Genomic DNA, 17,376 nt, shown 5'->3' with positions numbered 1-17,376 from the left:
TCAGTCCAGTTATGGATCCCCATCTGCAGGTGGTAGGAATTTCTATATGCAGCAGTTTGCTTTAGTGCAGGGAGGTGAGAACATGAGTTACTTTTATTAGTCTCAGTGTTTATTAGGAGCTGTGCTGATAACAGTGAGTGTAGGACAATTGAGAATTGGTGGAAGTACATAAGAATGTTGCATACAATCTGCATTTTCTGCATATCTATAAAGCAATCTGTTAATCAAAATTTTTATGTCTTCTTAAGGAGTTGAGGTTTATTTCAGGAGTTTGGTGTCAGTTTTCCATGTACATTAGCATTATGTGAAGCGTACTGCTTCCTTGTTCAAAGGGTTAGAGAAGTCCACAGCTTCTCTGTGGCACTCAAGTGTAGCAGCTTCATCCCTGTGCATAGCAAACAAAAATCAATTTAAAAGAAAGCCAAAAGAAACAAGCCAAAAGAAGATCCAAACAATAAAAAACCAACTGAAAATGGCCATTATTCATCATAGGAATAAAAACGTAAAAGCCAGCTATTTTTCTGGCTAGATAGCTTTTCTTTGAAGTCCTGCTTTTTTTTTTCCCCAAACAGCATTTTTCAGAAAGGTGGCATTTACTGCAAGTAATGTTTACCTGGAAATGTAATTAGATCAGATTTTTAGCTTTCTGTGGTATATTTTGATAGAGGTGATTCTGGTATGGAACTTAGTAGTCTGAAATGATGTATTCTATTTCTCATTCCAGAAACAATCATAGCATCGCAAGTCATGCCCTATGCATAAAAAACAGGACTAGAAGGGAGGTAGAGGGGTTCATTTCATCCATCTTTCATCCTCAAATCAGGATAATATGTATCTGCACTATTCCTAATACATATTTGCCTGACTTAATCATACAAACCTCCAGTGATGGAGCTTTTACAAGATCTACATTGTTATTCTTACCATTGTACTTTTTCCAGTGTTTATTTACATAGGCCTTGCTACATCCTCTGTAGGGCAGCACTTAATGCTTTCACTTTTCAATAGACTTTACAGGTTTGAGGACTGTTAACATGTCTGCCAGCAATCTCCTAAACACTAGCAATTTAAGTATTTTACGGTTTTGGGTTTTTTTAATCTGGAGCATATTTGTGTTTTAGTAAAAAACAGGAAAGATTAAAACAATTTAATTGCAGATTCTGAGTTACTCTGTTATCCAGAGTTGCACAGCAGTTAGTGCTTATATTTATATAACACTTGCAATCACTGACATATAACCAAACACACTTTTGTTTCTAGGTGAAAAATTTAGAGAACTAACGGATAAGTTCCTGAGGGTTAACTTCAGTAAAGGCTGCCCACCCTTGTTTACCACTTTGAAATCTTTATATTACAATCCAGAAAAGGTAAAATTTAGTATTTATTTGGTTTTAATGAATTCTTCTATATTGATTTTTCTCATAGACTAAGTTTTTATGTAGTTTTTCCTGTAACTTACCAATTAACAGCTGTTGAACATTTTTCTCCTTAGTGTGCTATTTTGTCATGTGTGAATGATCACTTGATGTAAAAATGCTTGAAGGTGGAGTGGTGCAGAAGGCACTGAAGTTCTTGAAAAATCAAAGATGATCAATAATTCTGCTTTTGTGTACTTTGAGTGCAAGTGCTGCAGGATTCTCTCCACTTATGGTTTATGATGTCACCAGAAGTAATGATTTTAAAATATCACATAGGTGGCTATTGTTCTACATACATTTCTGAATTGCATGAATACATTAGTATTTACCTCAAAGGTTTTGTTGCTATTTCAGTACTTAGCTGAACCTTTAGGGTATTATTTTGTACTTATTAACAGTTTTGGCAAAATTGTGTCACATTAGAACTATTGTTTCATATGTAGTTCTTCCTTCTAAACTTGACAGTAAGGCATAGTGAAAAATACATCTTCAGACTAAAGCATGTTACTGAAATGTGTAGAAAGTAAAGGTCAGTCTCTTCAGATGCTGTTGTCTTGGCTACAAACAATACAACTCTGGGTAATCTAAGCCATTCATGACTAGGTAAGAAGAGGATTTTGTAGCTGAAAAAAAACTAAGTACATGATGCAGCTTTTCAACCAGCAGTGAATATTCCTTTAATTGGAATAAAATAATCCTTCTTTCTGAGAGTTTCTTTGCTAGTTGTCCTAACATGAAATTTTCAATACACTGTAATCTGTACCTTTGCTGTGGGTGACATAATTTCAGTAAATTCCGGTATTGTGGTGGTGTGGTTTAACCCCAGGTGGCAACTAAGTACTGTGCAGCTGCTTACTCACTCTACCCCTGCCTGGTGGGAGTAGAATCAGAAACAAGTACACCTCATGGGTTGAGATAAGGACAGTTTAATCTTGTCTCAAAATAAACTATAATAGTACTGATGATAAGAATAATTGTAACGAAAAGGGGAGAGGGAAGGATAAAATCCAAGAGAATTAAGTGATGCAGAATACAGTTGCTCACCACTCACCAGTGCCCAGCCCAGCCCTGAACAGTGTTTGGTGACTCCTGGCCAACTTGTCCCCAGTTTATATGTGGTGAGGAATATCCTTTTGGCTTGTTTGGCTCACGTGTGCTATGGCCACGCTCCCTCCTGGCTTCTTGTGCACCTGCTGGCTGGCAGAGCATGGCAACCCAAAATGTCCTTGACTCAGAGTAAGCACTACTGAGCAACAACTTAATCGTCAGTGTGTTAGCAACATTATAGCAACATTATTCTTGTACTAAATACAAAACACAGCACTGAACCAGCTACTAGGAACAAAATTAACTCTATCCCAGCTGAAACCAGGACACATGTATAGTATAAGCTTTTCTGCAGTGTCTGTTGGTAATGCAGAGTTTTCAGTGTAAACTTCTGAAATGGGGTGGAATTTTTTTTAATTGCCATACACAGGCTACCTAGACAAAAGTCCACTCAATGCTGTGAAAGTTTTAGCTCTGTTGTTTAAGGTATGAAAAGTCTAGAAGTTAAAAAATACATATAAACTCATTTGGCATCTGAAAAAAGTTTTAGCACTTAATTGTTTTTTAACATGGTGGATTAAAAAAGTGAGGACTACTATATTTTGAGGCAGAGTTCCACAGAAAGGTGCCTTGCTGCTAGTTATCTTCATTATATTAAATCAGTGCTGCTCAAAACTGCCAGCTTAACCCTAAAAGGTAATTAAAATCAAGAGCTTCACCATTTCCAAATATGCTTGGATTTGTTTGCACCGCTAACCTCTGTGAAAGGATTTTTGTCTTTTTTCACATCCTTCCCTTACTGGTACAGGCCAGTCTTCACATTTCACTTGTTTGGGTTTGCACGTAACTGTAGTGCAACAAAAGGAACTAAGAGAAACTTTAATTTTAGTCCCTGACAGTTAATTTTAGAATTGCTAAACTTTAGGGGTTGGAAGCAGAAAATTGTGCCAAAATAATTTGTGCTACACCCTTCAGGAAAATGGTGTATTTTGGTATCTAATTTGTCCCAGGTGGAGCTTAGTATTAGCTTGTCACATAATCACTGGTATATTTTGACTGAAAATAGAGTCAGGGTCATGTTATGCCTACTAGAACATACCTAGCAAATTTCTGAATTCTCTACCAGTTAGGAAGAAACAGTTCCCCATATATTTCTTTGGAAACAGGTGCAATATGATGTAGTCAACTGCAGTTGCATTTTGAAGTGGCATAGATATGAGGACTTTATGAAAGAGTTGGTATTCAAGCCTAGACAGTTCCTTCTCTCTAGGGCTCCGGGTGAGTCTGTGACCTTTCATGGAGGGCAAGGAAAAAATGTGGCTGTATAGAAGGCAAATGTTTGTCAGAGGAGAAGTGTTGTTTATTATCTAATTGCTGTGAGTTGGTACTTCATACAAAATGTTTTAAAGGAAAAATGCTGGCATATTTTGATTGAAAACCAGATTGTAGTCTACTAACATTAGTTTGGGGTGAAATCTAGCTTCAGGTACACAGAACTGGAAAGCTTTAGGATTTGCCCAGGTCCAAGTCAAGACTATTCAGGAAGGTTTTAGAAACTCTTCAGTACTTAACACTGCTTAGAAAGACTCCAAATATCAAGGTTATAGATTGGAAGTTATGCTTTGTCTTCCAATACAGACCTTGTTGTGATAAACATCTAAACCAGACTTGCTGAAGTTGCGGAAGTAACGTCAGAAAATAAGGTGGGAAAATTCTGATATTTTTTTTCTGTTAAAGAGGTTAAAAGTTCAGCTGTGTTTTATTATTATCAACTATCAGTGTTTGTGGTTTAGGATGTTAGAATTGACTTGATCAGAGTTCTTTAAACAGTTAAGGGGTTTTAAAGGTAAATTGCTCAACAAACAAGTAATCCACCAAGACTATGGTGGAGTAATTTTTAATTTAAAAGTTGGCCGGACATTAATTTTATTTTTTTTCTGACTACACTCAGTTTTTATTTTGAGAATTGTTTGACAATTTTTCCCTGGTACATTTTTACATGTTTGTTAAACTTCAGGTTGTTTCAGGGAAACTAAAGTGCGTCTGATACTTGACTGAATTTCTCATTTTGTTGTTTGAAATCTTATCTGAGACCTCATTGAAGATCAGTAAGCTGTGTCTAAAGGGTCCTGAAGACAGAGAAGGTAGTCTTTCTGTTGTTTCAACATTCCTAGGAATTAGGAAAAAAATCTATAGAACTGTCTTTGCATAGCATATCATAATGAGTACATTGTCCTTCTGTGCATTCCTTCCTTTAGATAATAAATTTCCGTGTGATTAAATCAAAAAAGTATGAGTGTTGTATGCTAGGGAATGACTTCTGACAAAGTGAAAAAATTGCCACGACTGACTGGCTTTCAGTGAGAAGGTGGCTGAAGTAGTTACCTTTTACCTCTGGTTTACTGGTTCTGTTTTTTTGGGTAGGTGAATTATCTTAGGCAAGTATGTGTTCATACTTCCAGAACTTTGACTTTGGTGGTTTGTCTCGCAAATTCTCTGGAATGTATTTTTAATCGTCAAGGAATGGCACAAAGTTCCAGATTCAGGCATATGAATTCAGGCCAGAGGCTGTAGGGACCTGTTCAGCTCAGCCACCATGTGTGGTTTCTTGCACAGGATCGGTGGAACAGTTACCAAGGCTCCTTTTGGCTGTGCTGTGCAGGTCTGATAGATGTGTTTTGTTTGTAGAGGTAGCACAGGCACCTAAATTGTGGTTATATAAATACAGATGCCTGAACCTGAAGGTGCCTACTGTGTGTTCCATGTGTTTCATGGGGATGTGTTGGGAACTGTTTATACTTCTTCCCAAAAGATCTATTATACAAGTATTTCATATCTGTGATTCGAACACTGAGGAAGCTTTCCCAGTTGCTTCTAGAAAGCATTAGTGAATGCCCCACCAAAAATAAAACTACAATCTCTGAAGTGAACTGGGTGGATGGGATGTTACCTTTTCAGCTACCAACTTGGAATTTGTTGATATACTTGTGCCAGTATTGGTGTGGTGAAGGGTGTGGAGTACAACTTCTTCTTCATTGCTTCATTAAAGAATGCACTACACTTTGGTTAAGAAGGAAAGGTGTTTTTATTCTTTCTTCACAGTTGAAGAAGAACCGTTGTTTAAGGTTGTTTGGGTGAAGTCACAGAAGGATGCCATAAGTGAGAAATGTAAAGCTGTTTGTTTTGGGGGAAAAAAATAGATCTTAAGGTTACTGCTGAAAGAAGCTTTCTTTGAGCAACCAAAGGCATGAGGGTCTGATCAGTAAAGAAAGATTACATATAGCTTTGTTGGTTTTTTGGCATTCTCGAAGACTTGTTTCGAGGTAAAACATCCTCTAATTAGTAAGTCTCTACTGAGTTAAAGTGTACTTCATATTATGTTATTCAGTCTATGTCTTCCCTGTAATTCTGGAGCAGAAAACAATTATGTATAGGTTGGCCTTGCATTCAGTTTGTGATGTGCAGAGGTTTATATCTGTCTGCACAACTCAGTTGAAAAGGAACCTGTTCAAGGTTTGGTAACTGCTTGAAACTTGGATGCTTGGGAAGGTAAGAGAGGGCATGGTGAAATGTGGGAGGAGCAGGTCAGCTGGATGCTGTGTCACAGTCTCAGCAATACTGTCAGCTTCTAGTAGGGAGTTGTGAACCCACTGATGATTATGTTAAAGCAGACTTGAAGCTGATGAGGAGAAAATGTTAAGTTTGCTTTGCTGTAAATTACTGTACCTGTTTCTGCAGCAAGATCCAGTTTCAGACTTTGTGGTCCATCACGCTTGCAAAGCAGTGATTTGACTAATGTTTTTCTTCCTAGTTTTAGAAGGTAGTTACCCAATACATGGTTTAATCCTTCAAAGCTCTTGAAAGGTGGTTCTGATTCTTCAGGTTTTGTGCTGTTACTCTAGTGTGATAAGTGGCATGTGAACTGTTCTTTTTTTACTGTTTCTTCTTTGTCAAGCCACCTAGACTGGAGGAAACATAGGTAGTTCAGACTGAAGGGTGATAAGCTTGAAGAAATGGAGTTAACAACTGTGTTTTGCCTGGAAACTGTACTGTCATTTTAACTTGATTAATGTATTGTGCTGTGGATAGAGCTTTTGATTATAAAAGTACTGTATAATTTAAAAAGAATTGCCAACTGTTCAGTATCCTGAGTGCACTTGTATACCATGCTGTAGCATAAAATTAACCTAATATTGAAATAAGAAGTGAAGGGGTGTTGGATTGCGGGATGAAACATTGGCAAAGGCCAGCTGAGTCTGCATTTAATTTTTTTAACGATATTAGTAAGTAATTTTCTCAGGTAATGTGGGTGAATGAGGGTGTGTTATGTAAGGACTTAGTTATTTCTCAAGTGATAATTGCTACTATGCTCACTGTTTGCAGATACCAAAGGCACACACTAATCACTTCCTAACTCACTGCATTGGTACACAGCCAGATTCCCTGCCTTTCCAACTGAAGACAAGGTCAGTTGGAGGCTGTCAGCCTGAGTACTACTGTGTTTCTCGGAGTCTCATTCAAAGCGAGTTTATTATATAGACTGTGTTCAGTGGTACATCATTGCTGATACTCACTCATAGGTAACTTTTTACCTACAAAATATGAGAGAAATCATTTGATGTCACACTATCTTGATGGATTTGTTCATCTTTTAAACAAATACCTGTTCAGGAAGAATAAAGTTTATCATGCCGTGTTTGTTCCAGGTGACTCCTGAAATAGCCACTGTACAGGTTGTGAAGAAATTGGCTATGTTTTCCTTCTATTCATTATATGGCAGCCTGAGGTTTTTTAATGTGAATACTCTGGGTCGTAATGAAGTAGTGCAAAGTGAGTGTGGTTACGTAAATGACAAAGCTCACAAATGTAAAGTGCTGTTCCAGGTTCTGCTTACCAGGGCTTTGGAGAAAGGAAATGGCTGATCTGAGCAAGAGCTGAGACCTTCCTCTACCGGTTGCTGGTGTGCAGGAGCTTGCATTCTAAGCTCAATATTATTTTTTCTCAACTGATCTTGTAGTGTCTTGTCAGGTCAATGTGTTTCACTTGGTATGTCTCTTAGCTGACTTTTGGGTTGCTCAAAAGTTAGCAGCTTCCTAAAGAGAACCCTTCTTACATGGAACAAGTGCAGCGAAATACCTTTCGCAAAACAATCACAAGCAAAAAGCAGATATCTTTTCAAATAATTTCACAGACTTTCCTGCGAAAGTTGTTACTGTAGCTGTGCATATTGCATTGAGTTGAAATTTCATTAATGTATTACAAAGCATAACTTTACCAAAATAAAGTAAGAGAATATTCTTGATGGTTTTGTGGTGTTACTAGGTAGTTGCTACCTCTTATTCAGAAATAATTTGCTGTTTTCTGTCAAATAGAAAATTCAGCCTTCATAAGAACATGCTTTAATCTGTTAATCGAAATTTGCTTAGTCATCTGCATTAATATATGGCTGCTAAATTGAAAGAAGAAACTAAGATGGGGAAAATGAGTATAGACTCAAAGTGTTTCTGTTATTTGTTGAATGTTGTTTCAATTATTAAACACCAGCCACTTCTGGTTATTTTCTTCAAGAATATCTGATTATAAAATAGCTTTTATAATGCAAAATTATTAGAGATTCCACGGTAAACACATGTACCTTGGCACTTGTCATAGAATCTGTCTTTTGGAAATGGGTTAACTTCAAAACACAGCTGAGTAACTGCAGACTCACTTCAGGATTAATTTAGATGTGAGGACATGCATGGCTCACCACATGTCATGTGAGCCACGTGTAACTGCTGCCTCAGAATAGGCACTTGCCAAAAGAGCAGGTTGTTTATACTAGAGTGAAATGGGGTTAGGCTGATGATACTATCGACAGATACAAAGGGATCTAAGAATTGTTTCTGTAGAATCCTTCATCAGTCTTGATTTTGGAGCTCTCAGAGCGACACATACGGCATCCATCTTTATTTCTGCAAAGTTTCACAGTGCAGATTCTAACATGTTGTACATTTGGGGTTTTGTCAGTGATCATCTGCTTGTAATCTCAGTTTGAGGGAGGATACTTTCAACTTGGAGATCAGCAGGCTGTTGATGTAGATGCTCACTGAAGTTGAGTTTGCCCTCATCTAATTGGTGAAGGAGGATGAGGTAGTGATAGAATTCTAGGAAAGTCATAATTGCATCCAGATTTTCTTGGGTCAGATAGCTCACCTTGAGCTGTTCACCTTGAGCAGTTGCTTGCTGATAGAGACAGTTTGTTCTAGCAAACCTGCTGATGTTTGTAATGCTATACAGCAGGGGCTGTTAGTGTGGTGCTGTGGTGGGGTCAGTGTGCTGTGCTCCTACTCTTGATATGCTGTGTAAAAGCACAGCTGCTGTGCTGAGGTGCTCAGTGGTGTGGTTGTCTTCAATGCCTGACAAATGCCACATGCTAGGTTATGAATCAGGTGCTGTGTTTTGGGGATCAGTACTTCAGCTTTTAATGACTGTTACTTATCTTACTATCCCCGGTACCTGTTACCTTATTGTGCTCTATAGTGACAACTACAATGGCATATGTTTAAAGAGAAAATGGCCTTTTACTCTAAAGCAGCCTTCTTTATGGGAGGAGATAGCACAAGTCCCATGATCTGCTGTCTCATGTTGGAGTTTTAATTTACAGAAATTCTTTGCCAGAAAAGTTGCAGAGTTTTCTGTACTGTGTGTGTTGAAGGTGAGAGTAACATATACAGAATTTGTAAGACTCCCAACAGATAGTGCTACTCAGGCAGCTGATTATGAGTGTGCCATGCAATTCAGATAGATTATCTGAGAGCCCTGACTTGTGGACTGAGGGGTTCGCATTCCCAATTCTCCATTCCACCCTGTCCTTCATTTGCCATTTTTGCTGAAAGAACCGTGCAGGTGTTTGCGTATTGGTTTCTGAATCTGTACAGCTTTAAATTTGTACTCATGTTTTCTTCTTAAAATGTGCTGTTTAGCTGAAAATGCAGCTGCTCAATAAACCATTTCTGCAATGGCAGACTCAAACAGATGGTTGGATTGAACATGGGAAAATAAATCCCAGTAGCTGTCCTCATTTGTAAAGTCCACACTCATGATTTGAAAAAAAAAAAATCACATGCTGTGAGAGGTACTTGGGTCTAGGGGGGGCCAGTGATGATAGTATGTTTTTAAGAACTGTAGTTATTTCTCAACAGAAGTAGTTTATTTTGCTTAAGAACGTTAAAACATATATTTCCTGTATTGCCTTTGGAGATTTATTCACTTGATATTCTTAACCTTCCCATAAAAGACTGAAGTTTTGCATCAACAATTCATAAGCATACTGTGGAGGTAACTTGTATTTTAAAGTACATTTGTTGTCTTTGTGACTTTTAACCAAGGATTAGGTAGTTAGAATTGTAGGTGACTAAAATGAATTAATTCTAAACAAGCGAGGTATATGAGAGCATAGCAGGGGAGCCTATAATAAAAAAGCTTCATCCTACATAAGGAAACTTGTGTGTTTGTGTTTTGGGGTTTTTATTAGCAAGATAACTGACTTTCCTCTACAGCATGGCAATGTTATCTAAACAAAACACAGCTTTAGAAAAATGTAAATATAGTGTGGTTTTTTTTACTTATGGTTGATACTTCTGAAATAGTATTGGCAGTTTTGTTTTCATGATTTGTGGAGCCTTTTGAAATAACCACTTCAAGGACTACTATGTGAATGAAAGGTTTTGAAATGTGACTGCATATATGTTTTATATACATGCTAAGAAACATGGAGCATTTACAGGGGGAATGTCTCAACACGATATAGTCTGTGTGTACAGGAATACTTTGATACAGGTGTCTTAGTGTCCTGTACAGGAAAAGGATTTACTATATAGATGCTGGGCTCTTCTTTTATGCTACATGTGGGGTCGTAGTTTTTATACTTTTTTTTATACTTTGTGCTTTAGTATCTGAAGTTTGTTGTTGTTAAAATATGGGTACCAGCAAAGCATAGCCATTCTCCTTGAGTTTTCTATTATGCTAAACCTTTAATTTAAAAAGCCTACTGTACAGCATGGAGGCTTAGTAATATTATTATCAAGCTTCTTTTAGGTTCTAAATAGCAAGTGAACTTGTCTATTTTAAACTACATTTATTGTTTTGATAACTTTCTACTTTGAATAAAACTCACACAGTTGGTATAATACTTTGAGGAAGAAGCTGCAGGCTTTTGTACGTGTTCAGGAAGCAAAACCTAGTGTTTGGGAGTGTCACTGCATTATTATGAGTTTTGTTGTGTATGCAAAATTACTGTTCAGAGTGACTCGAGCTGTGGCTCTTGGCAGGATGTCTCTGCTGGAAGCTAATAACCTGAAGTATAAGCAATTGCATAGGATACAGTAATTTCACATTCTATAACCTACTGTCCAAATGTATTAGAAATAACTGTGAACAGCCCTATTTGTTGTTGTTCCTCACAAGAGAGGGATCTTGGAATGCCACCCCCACCTTCCTCCCAGGAAGTTCTCTTTGTACTTGGGCAATATTAAAAAATACTCTTTGGTTCCCCATCCATACTTGTGTCTCTGTCCATGAGATAAAAATCCAAAGAGCGAAGATCTTCAATTAGTCAACATCAAGGTTTGCGTCGATTGTGTTGCAGGTGCATTGGTTGATTCCATTGAAGCTCGACATTAGTGCACATGTGCCCTTTTTCTGAGTATCTAAAATCACGGAGACTGTGAGGAAATACTGGATGAGAGAAAATGTCTGGCTGGAAGAAACATCAGAAACAACAGTCTCAAAAAAAGGTGTAACTGTCTACACAGGAAGGTAGGCTGTCTTCAGTGAAGATCTTTCTTTAACCCTTTCTGGAAAGAAGGCATATTTCTTCCTTGATGTGGAAAGCTAAGGAGTACAAAGCAAGTTGCCACGGTTTAAATTAGGTGTCCTCTGCGAACTGTCGATGGGTTACGTAAGGAAGTGAATAACATTAGTTCCACTAGGAATCTCTCTACATTTTAAGACAACATAGCTGTGTAAGATCAACCAAGGATAGCCTTTTGTTCATACTGATTCTGGCAGTTCAAGTGTTAGAAAGTAGAATCACAGTTGAAATTCCAGGAGGAGAAATCTGGTAAGTGGACTTACTCAGGGTATGGTTAACAATTGGTACACTCATAGCAAAAAATAGCATTTCTGCTAATAACTGTATTGTAAGGAGGAGTAAGGATGAGAAACTTCATTGTAGGTATGGAGTGGATAGGATGCGACGAGAATTGGCAGTGTAAAACATGTTGATGGTTGACAGTTTGGGTCTGTGAGGTAACTTGTAGGCAAAGAGCTGACAGGTGTAGCAGCTGACTTAGGAACTGCTTTATCAAGAGATCTTTTTATATTCTGAGTGATCTACATTGGGATTAACTGCTTCAAATAAACCTATCTGGAGATTCACAAGACATGCTCTCAGTATCTCTGCTCATAGTTGCTCCCACTGATGTGTTTGGTCATGTGAAATGATTTCTTTTGTGCAGTCCCCAGACTTCTACAAAATCTCTCAGAAAATGGGCTTCTCATTGAATTACTTATGTGATGACTACAGTCACCTCTTAAGAGTGTTGGTTTGCTCTGAGTCTGTGTTCTTAAAACCTTCAGTGCAAACTTATATTACTCTTATTTCACTGTGTCAACAGTTTTATGACCTGGATCATTAATAATAGCAAAACTGGAAAGTCAAGTGCTCTAAAATGAACACTTTTTCTGAATGTGTTTGCATGCTGTGATATAATGCAAATTTTTTGGCAGTTTTCTCATGTGCTGTGGCTTATGTCACATCTCACAGCTTACGAGTCTTGACTTGATGCACTAAAATAAAGTGGGATGTATTATCCATACTAGATACTTTTAAAACTGCCAGTAAGATGTCAAGGCCAAATTCTCCAGTAATTGATCATATATCTAGCCTAAGAGTTATAGTTTCAGGGATGTTTATCTTCAGAAGCATTCGCTGTCCTCAGTTGTGGAATGCTCAGCATGTTAGAAAATCTGGTTCTACATGTTTTAAGGCAATGTGCAAACGAAAGCAAAAATCTGAGTGTCATTGCTTTCATAGAACATTATACCATTTCTTTCCCATTTCATTCACTCCCTGGTGTGTGTTAAATGAGACAAGTGGTCTTTGGGGAAAAAATGTATAACAAAATACTTAATATTCTCTTGCTTGGTGTCTGTGTTCCTGTTGCTTTAGAGCACTCCTTGATTTGTACCTTACAACCTGTTAGCTTTAGTGTAACTCAGACACAGGTCTGCTGTTGGAACAGTAAGTCTGAGCTAGCCAGTCATCTCTGAATTTCACTGTTGTGTTCTTTCTGTACTACACTCAATGTCAAGAAAATGTCAGTTGTTATAACTAACCAGACATTTGCAGTTCACTAAGTTTAGATTAATTTGGGGTGGGTGTGCATTAAAAAAAGATGGATAAACTTCAGATCCTCAGTCTGCCAAATGAAGTGCTTTCCCAGCACAGCTTTCCAATTTACGACCATCTAACTGCAGCAGTCTGTTGCATAAGGCTCCGTCATGTCTGTAACAGTATGTCTGGGAAAAAAACAATACCCCACGTATAGTCTGTTTTATCCTTTTGGGCTAATTCCTAGATGAAGGATGTCTAATATGTAGAAGCAGTGTGGTTTTTCTTGAGGTCTCTTTGGGTAATGGGAAATGGCACATTTCCCTAAATTACATACAGACTTCAGTAGCAGCCTGGTGTGTTAAATTTCTGTAGGATAGTGTGAAGGTGCAGTGAAAGATCAGTGTTTGCAAGTGTACAGTCAGAAGCCTTTGATAGTGTTTCATGTAGTCCCTAGGCTTGTATTGTAACTCTGTGTTGTACATTGTACAGCTTGACCACTATGGAAGACTTTTCCTGGGACAATAAGTCTGCTCTGAGGGTGGTATTGCTGTTCTGCTGAACTCTAGGGTCCTGCACAGAAGCTTTCTAAATTGTTTACTCTCTGACTTGACAGTTTTATAAACTGCTCATCTGTGTTAGCTTTCATTTAAAAAAAGCCTATGTAAGAAATGGGATGTGATCATCATGGTAAAATTAGTTAATATGATACAGCTGAGCACTCATGTTCATGCTTTGAAGTCTTCTGTATCTTTACTTTAGGCAGCATATTTGCTGCACCTATAGCCAAATACTTTTTCATTCAAGCTTCCCTAAGGTTTTGAGGGAAGTTAAACTTTATTGATAACATATCTAGATGTATAGTTGAATTTGAAAACTTATTTAACTACTTCAGTTATTTTGGGGAAGATGCTACATTTTATGATTAAGCTTGGAGCAGTTTTGACAGTTCCCAGCAAAGTGAAGACCTTATTTTCAAGTCTGGCTGAATCAATCCTACATTTTTTCCATCCCAAATAGATGCCCTAACAGTTTGTTTATAAAGATATTCAAGGAGTGTTGCTTTTAAAATAACTCCTAAGTTGTTTTAATAATCAAATTGTTGTGTTTGAAGCACTTAAAATTCATGTCTGGCTCTTGTGTTTATAGTCATTGTACTTTGTTGTGATTAACATGAGATTGATCTTGTACTTCTATCTAATACTGTGGCACTGCTCGGAAGGAGCTTGTGCTGTTGTACTTTCAATGTATAAACATACGTGTGCTAGACCGTTGTGTAGCAGCAGTAAATTCTTTAATGAAGAATGTTCTTGTGTCTTGTTTTCCATTGTGCTAATACTCTGCTCTCTACAAAGCCAGTGTACTAAGCAGCTTCCCCATAGCTGAGAGTTCTCTTCCCTAAGAATAGCTGGCAAGTGCAACACCTGTTACATATGAGACAAAAATGTTGCCAGTGCATATGTTTGAGACAGAATCTGGTTAATGCAGTCACTTAGGACTAGAAATGCATGGTTTAGTCAAAATTACAAAACAACTGTTTGACAACTACTACTGCTGCTATAAACTTTTCTGATTGATTATGCTTGTACATAGCATTATTTTTAAGGACATTCTGTTTCAGCAGAGCAAGTGTACAGAATACCAGGTTGCAGTTACTTTTTGAATGACAAATGCACACTAGACTCATTAAGCGACGTGGAGGAAGTTTTGTCTTCTGGAGTTTAGTATTCAAATAGCCTGTGCTATTGACACTAGAAAAAATATCACTTGTTTCAGGATTAGTTATTTTCAGTGCTAACAACAACAGACAGCAGTGGTAACCTTTACTTGCACAAGTTAGCATTATCTTGAGATGCTAAATCAGAGTAGGATTTGATGGTCTGTATAGTCAAGTGTGTGCAGATTATACCCAGGTTTATTGCAATGCAGCTCCGCTGTTCAGGAAGACATGCAGTTTGCTGGTAATGGTACACTTTCAAACATAATCCAGGGAAAAAAGGAGCTTTAGCTATGCTGGATTTCTAGCAAGTTTTAGACTGTCTGACAAACTTCACAGGATATATTTCATGTTTGAAAGTGATTGCAAGTCATTAATGGAGGTGTTTAGTTGTAAGGAATTAAGTGTAAAGAAAAATCTAAAAGCTAATAAAGCTTCTGTGTCTCATTCATTATATTAAAATATGCAATAAACAAAAATGTGTGAACTTGCTCAGAGTGTAGATCAGCTCTAAAGAAACATATCTAATAGAATTCTTAGAAAGTGAAGGAAATGTCTAAATTTCCAGGGTTGTGGGGTGAGTTAGCTTTTTGTTTATGTTGTGTTGTAAATATGGTACTGCAGAGTTGATGCTTTGTAGCTAGCCAGTCCTTATAAGCTGGCAGCTCTTTGGTGAAATTCCTGAGAATTTGTCTGCACAGCCTCCACACACTGAGAAATGTTGAAGTTGGTGACTGACCATGATACTGCAGGATTAGCTTTATAAAAGAATAACAACAGATTTCTGTTACGTGGGTCAAAACGGCCAGTTACAAGCTGACTGGAAAGGTGTTCTTGCAGGTGTTTGATCCTGACTGTAGAATACCTAGATTTCCTCTGAAAAGGGGTGCAAAATTCTGAGCAGCTTCTTAGCAAGCTAAATTGAGCAACAGATCTGAATTAAAACCTACTGATTTTTTTTATTACTTATTTTGGTAGTCAGTTTAACATGACTGTGAAACTTCCCTTTGCATATGTGTTTTACTGCAGGTTATAGACTCTTGTCTTTCCCTGTATATGCATGAGCACATGCACACATTTAGCAATGGTTTTCTTAGGGAAGCAGGAGTGAGTAGTGATGGCTCAGCTGAATAAATTTAAAAATAGAAATGCACCTGCATCTGAACTGCTCTTAGTTCCAAAACAACACTTTGGGTGTTACATGAAATAGTAAAGCTTCTTACTTGATGTCTGTATATGTCAAAGACGGATAAGAAATTCAGTGTGACTTGTGAAGTAGACAGCTGCTTGTCATGTTTTCCTGTTTCTATTTTCGTGGCATGAGGTGGTAAAATAACTTTTGATTGTGATTTTTACTGCAGATGATAGCCATGTACTAAAGTCTAAGCAATGGAAGATCTATAGGAGGCTGAATAGCCTTTGTGAATTGGAGTAATTTATTTGAATAGTCTCTATATGGGCTTGATCTGTGGTTTATACCTCGCTGAGTGAGGTGAATCTGTGTCAGCTGTATAAAAAGTGGAGCAGAAACTTTGCAAGTTTCAAGACTAAGGAAGTTGTTGCAAGTAAGTTAGTGACTAGCTGGCATGACTGAAAATGGAAATTTGCAGTCATTTGTGTACCCTACACCTTTTCCTTTTTACACTGATAAATCTGAGTATCAATATCTTCCATTTCAAAGTAGTTAAGTAGGACATTTTTTAAATAATCGAGGAAAGTTGCTTTGAAATCAGAATCAACCAGTGTGACCTTTGCTGCAGAAACCTTTTGGTTGTCTGAACTGTGTAAGCTTATGGGTGTTGTCATTGTAAGTACTAATTTCCATAAATTTATAGTAAGCCATAGGAAATGTCACATTTAGGTGGTTGCTCTTGTATACCTTTCTGTGTGGATACATTGGAAGAGCCTGTACTTGGACCTTTGTGAAGTGCAGGTGTGCCAGCTGGCTCGTGTGCTTGGCATGATCAGTTCTTTGCTGCCTGAATAAAAAGCACATCTCAATTCATGCCAATCACCTCTTGGCCGTAGATGAAGACGCTTCTTGTCTTCATTAGACTGCAGTAAAGCTACTTTTTCTAATGTGTCGCTGCCCTTTCCCTGCACCCTTTTCCCTCCTGTGGTTAATTGAATTTATGAGCTTTTTTTCTTTTTGAGTCTCTTGGTAGCTTCTTTATTTGAAACTTCCTTCTTGTGATTATTTCTGTCCAAAAAGGTATGGTGAAAATCCTCTGGATTGAAATACTGTTAATCATGCGATGGGACCATGCTAGATACAGGAGATAATCAGAAGTGCCTCTGCTACCATTCGTAAATATTTTTGCAGGCCTGAAAACTCACGTCTAAGCGTTTGCATTTGTGGGGATGGGGACTTCAGGTTGCAGATTTACCACATGGGCAGAGCTTAACTGGGTCTGAACCCTGGATCCTCCTGTACAGTGTCTCCAGGGACCCTTCTCCAGAAGGGGTGTACAAGTTCCTTGCCAAGCTGTATGTCTGTCTTGTCTGTCACAAGGAATCAAGTGACCATTTCCAGGAAGGCTGTGAAGGTGCTTCTGTGAGTAAAGGGAGACATTCTTCTTTGTGCTATTATTGCATTAGAGCTTTTTCTAGTGCTAAGCTGTGTCTGGGAAAGGTTCTGTTTAGACTGATGTGGAGATCATAGAATCAAAAGCAAAACAAGGAAACAATTTTTTGTAGTATGTCTCTTCATTATTTTGTGGGTTCTGCTGTCAGCTCTGTTGTGTTCACTGGTTTTGTGTGCATGATTACCATTGCCTCAGAAGTGGACTAATAATGGAGAAAACTCAAGAAGGGTTTGG

The 17,376-nt window shown here is 37.8% G+C and overlaps 1 protein-coding gene across 1 annotated transcript in view; it reads left to right on the top strand.

The window, feature by feature from the left end:
- Nucleotides 1–17,376, top strand: part of NAA16 (N(alpha)-acetyltransferase 16, NatA auxiliary subunit) — a 45,718-nt gene that overhangs the window by 16,166 nt on the left and 12,176 nt on the right. Inside the window, exon 8 of the mRNA XM_009071052.1 lies at nt 1,261–1,367. Coding sequence (XP_009069300.1) covers nt 1,261–1,367 — 107 coding nt within the window. The remainder of the gene's footprint in view (nt 1–1,260; nt 1,368–17,376) is intronic.

Source organism: Acanthisitta chloris, unplaced genomic scaffold (assembly GCF_000695815.1).
Source record: "Acanthisitta chloris isolate BGI_N310 unplaced genomic scaffold, ASM69581v1 scaffold5870, whole genome shotgun sequence".
Lineage (NCBI taxonomy): Eukaryota > Metazoa > Chordata > Aves > Passeriformes > Acanthisittidae > Acanthisitta > Acanthisitta chloris.
This window is presented reverse-complemented; position numbering and strand designations above follow the sequence as displayed.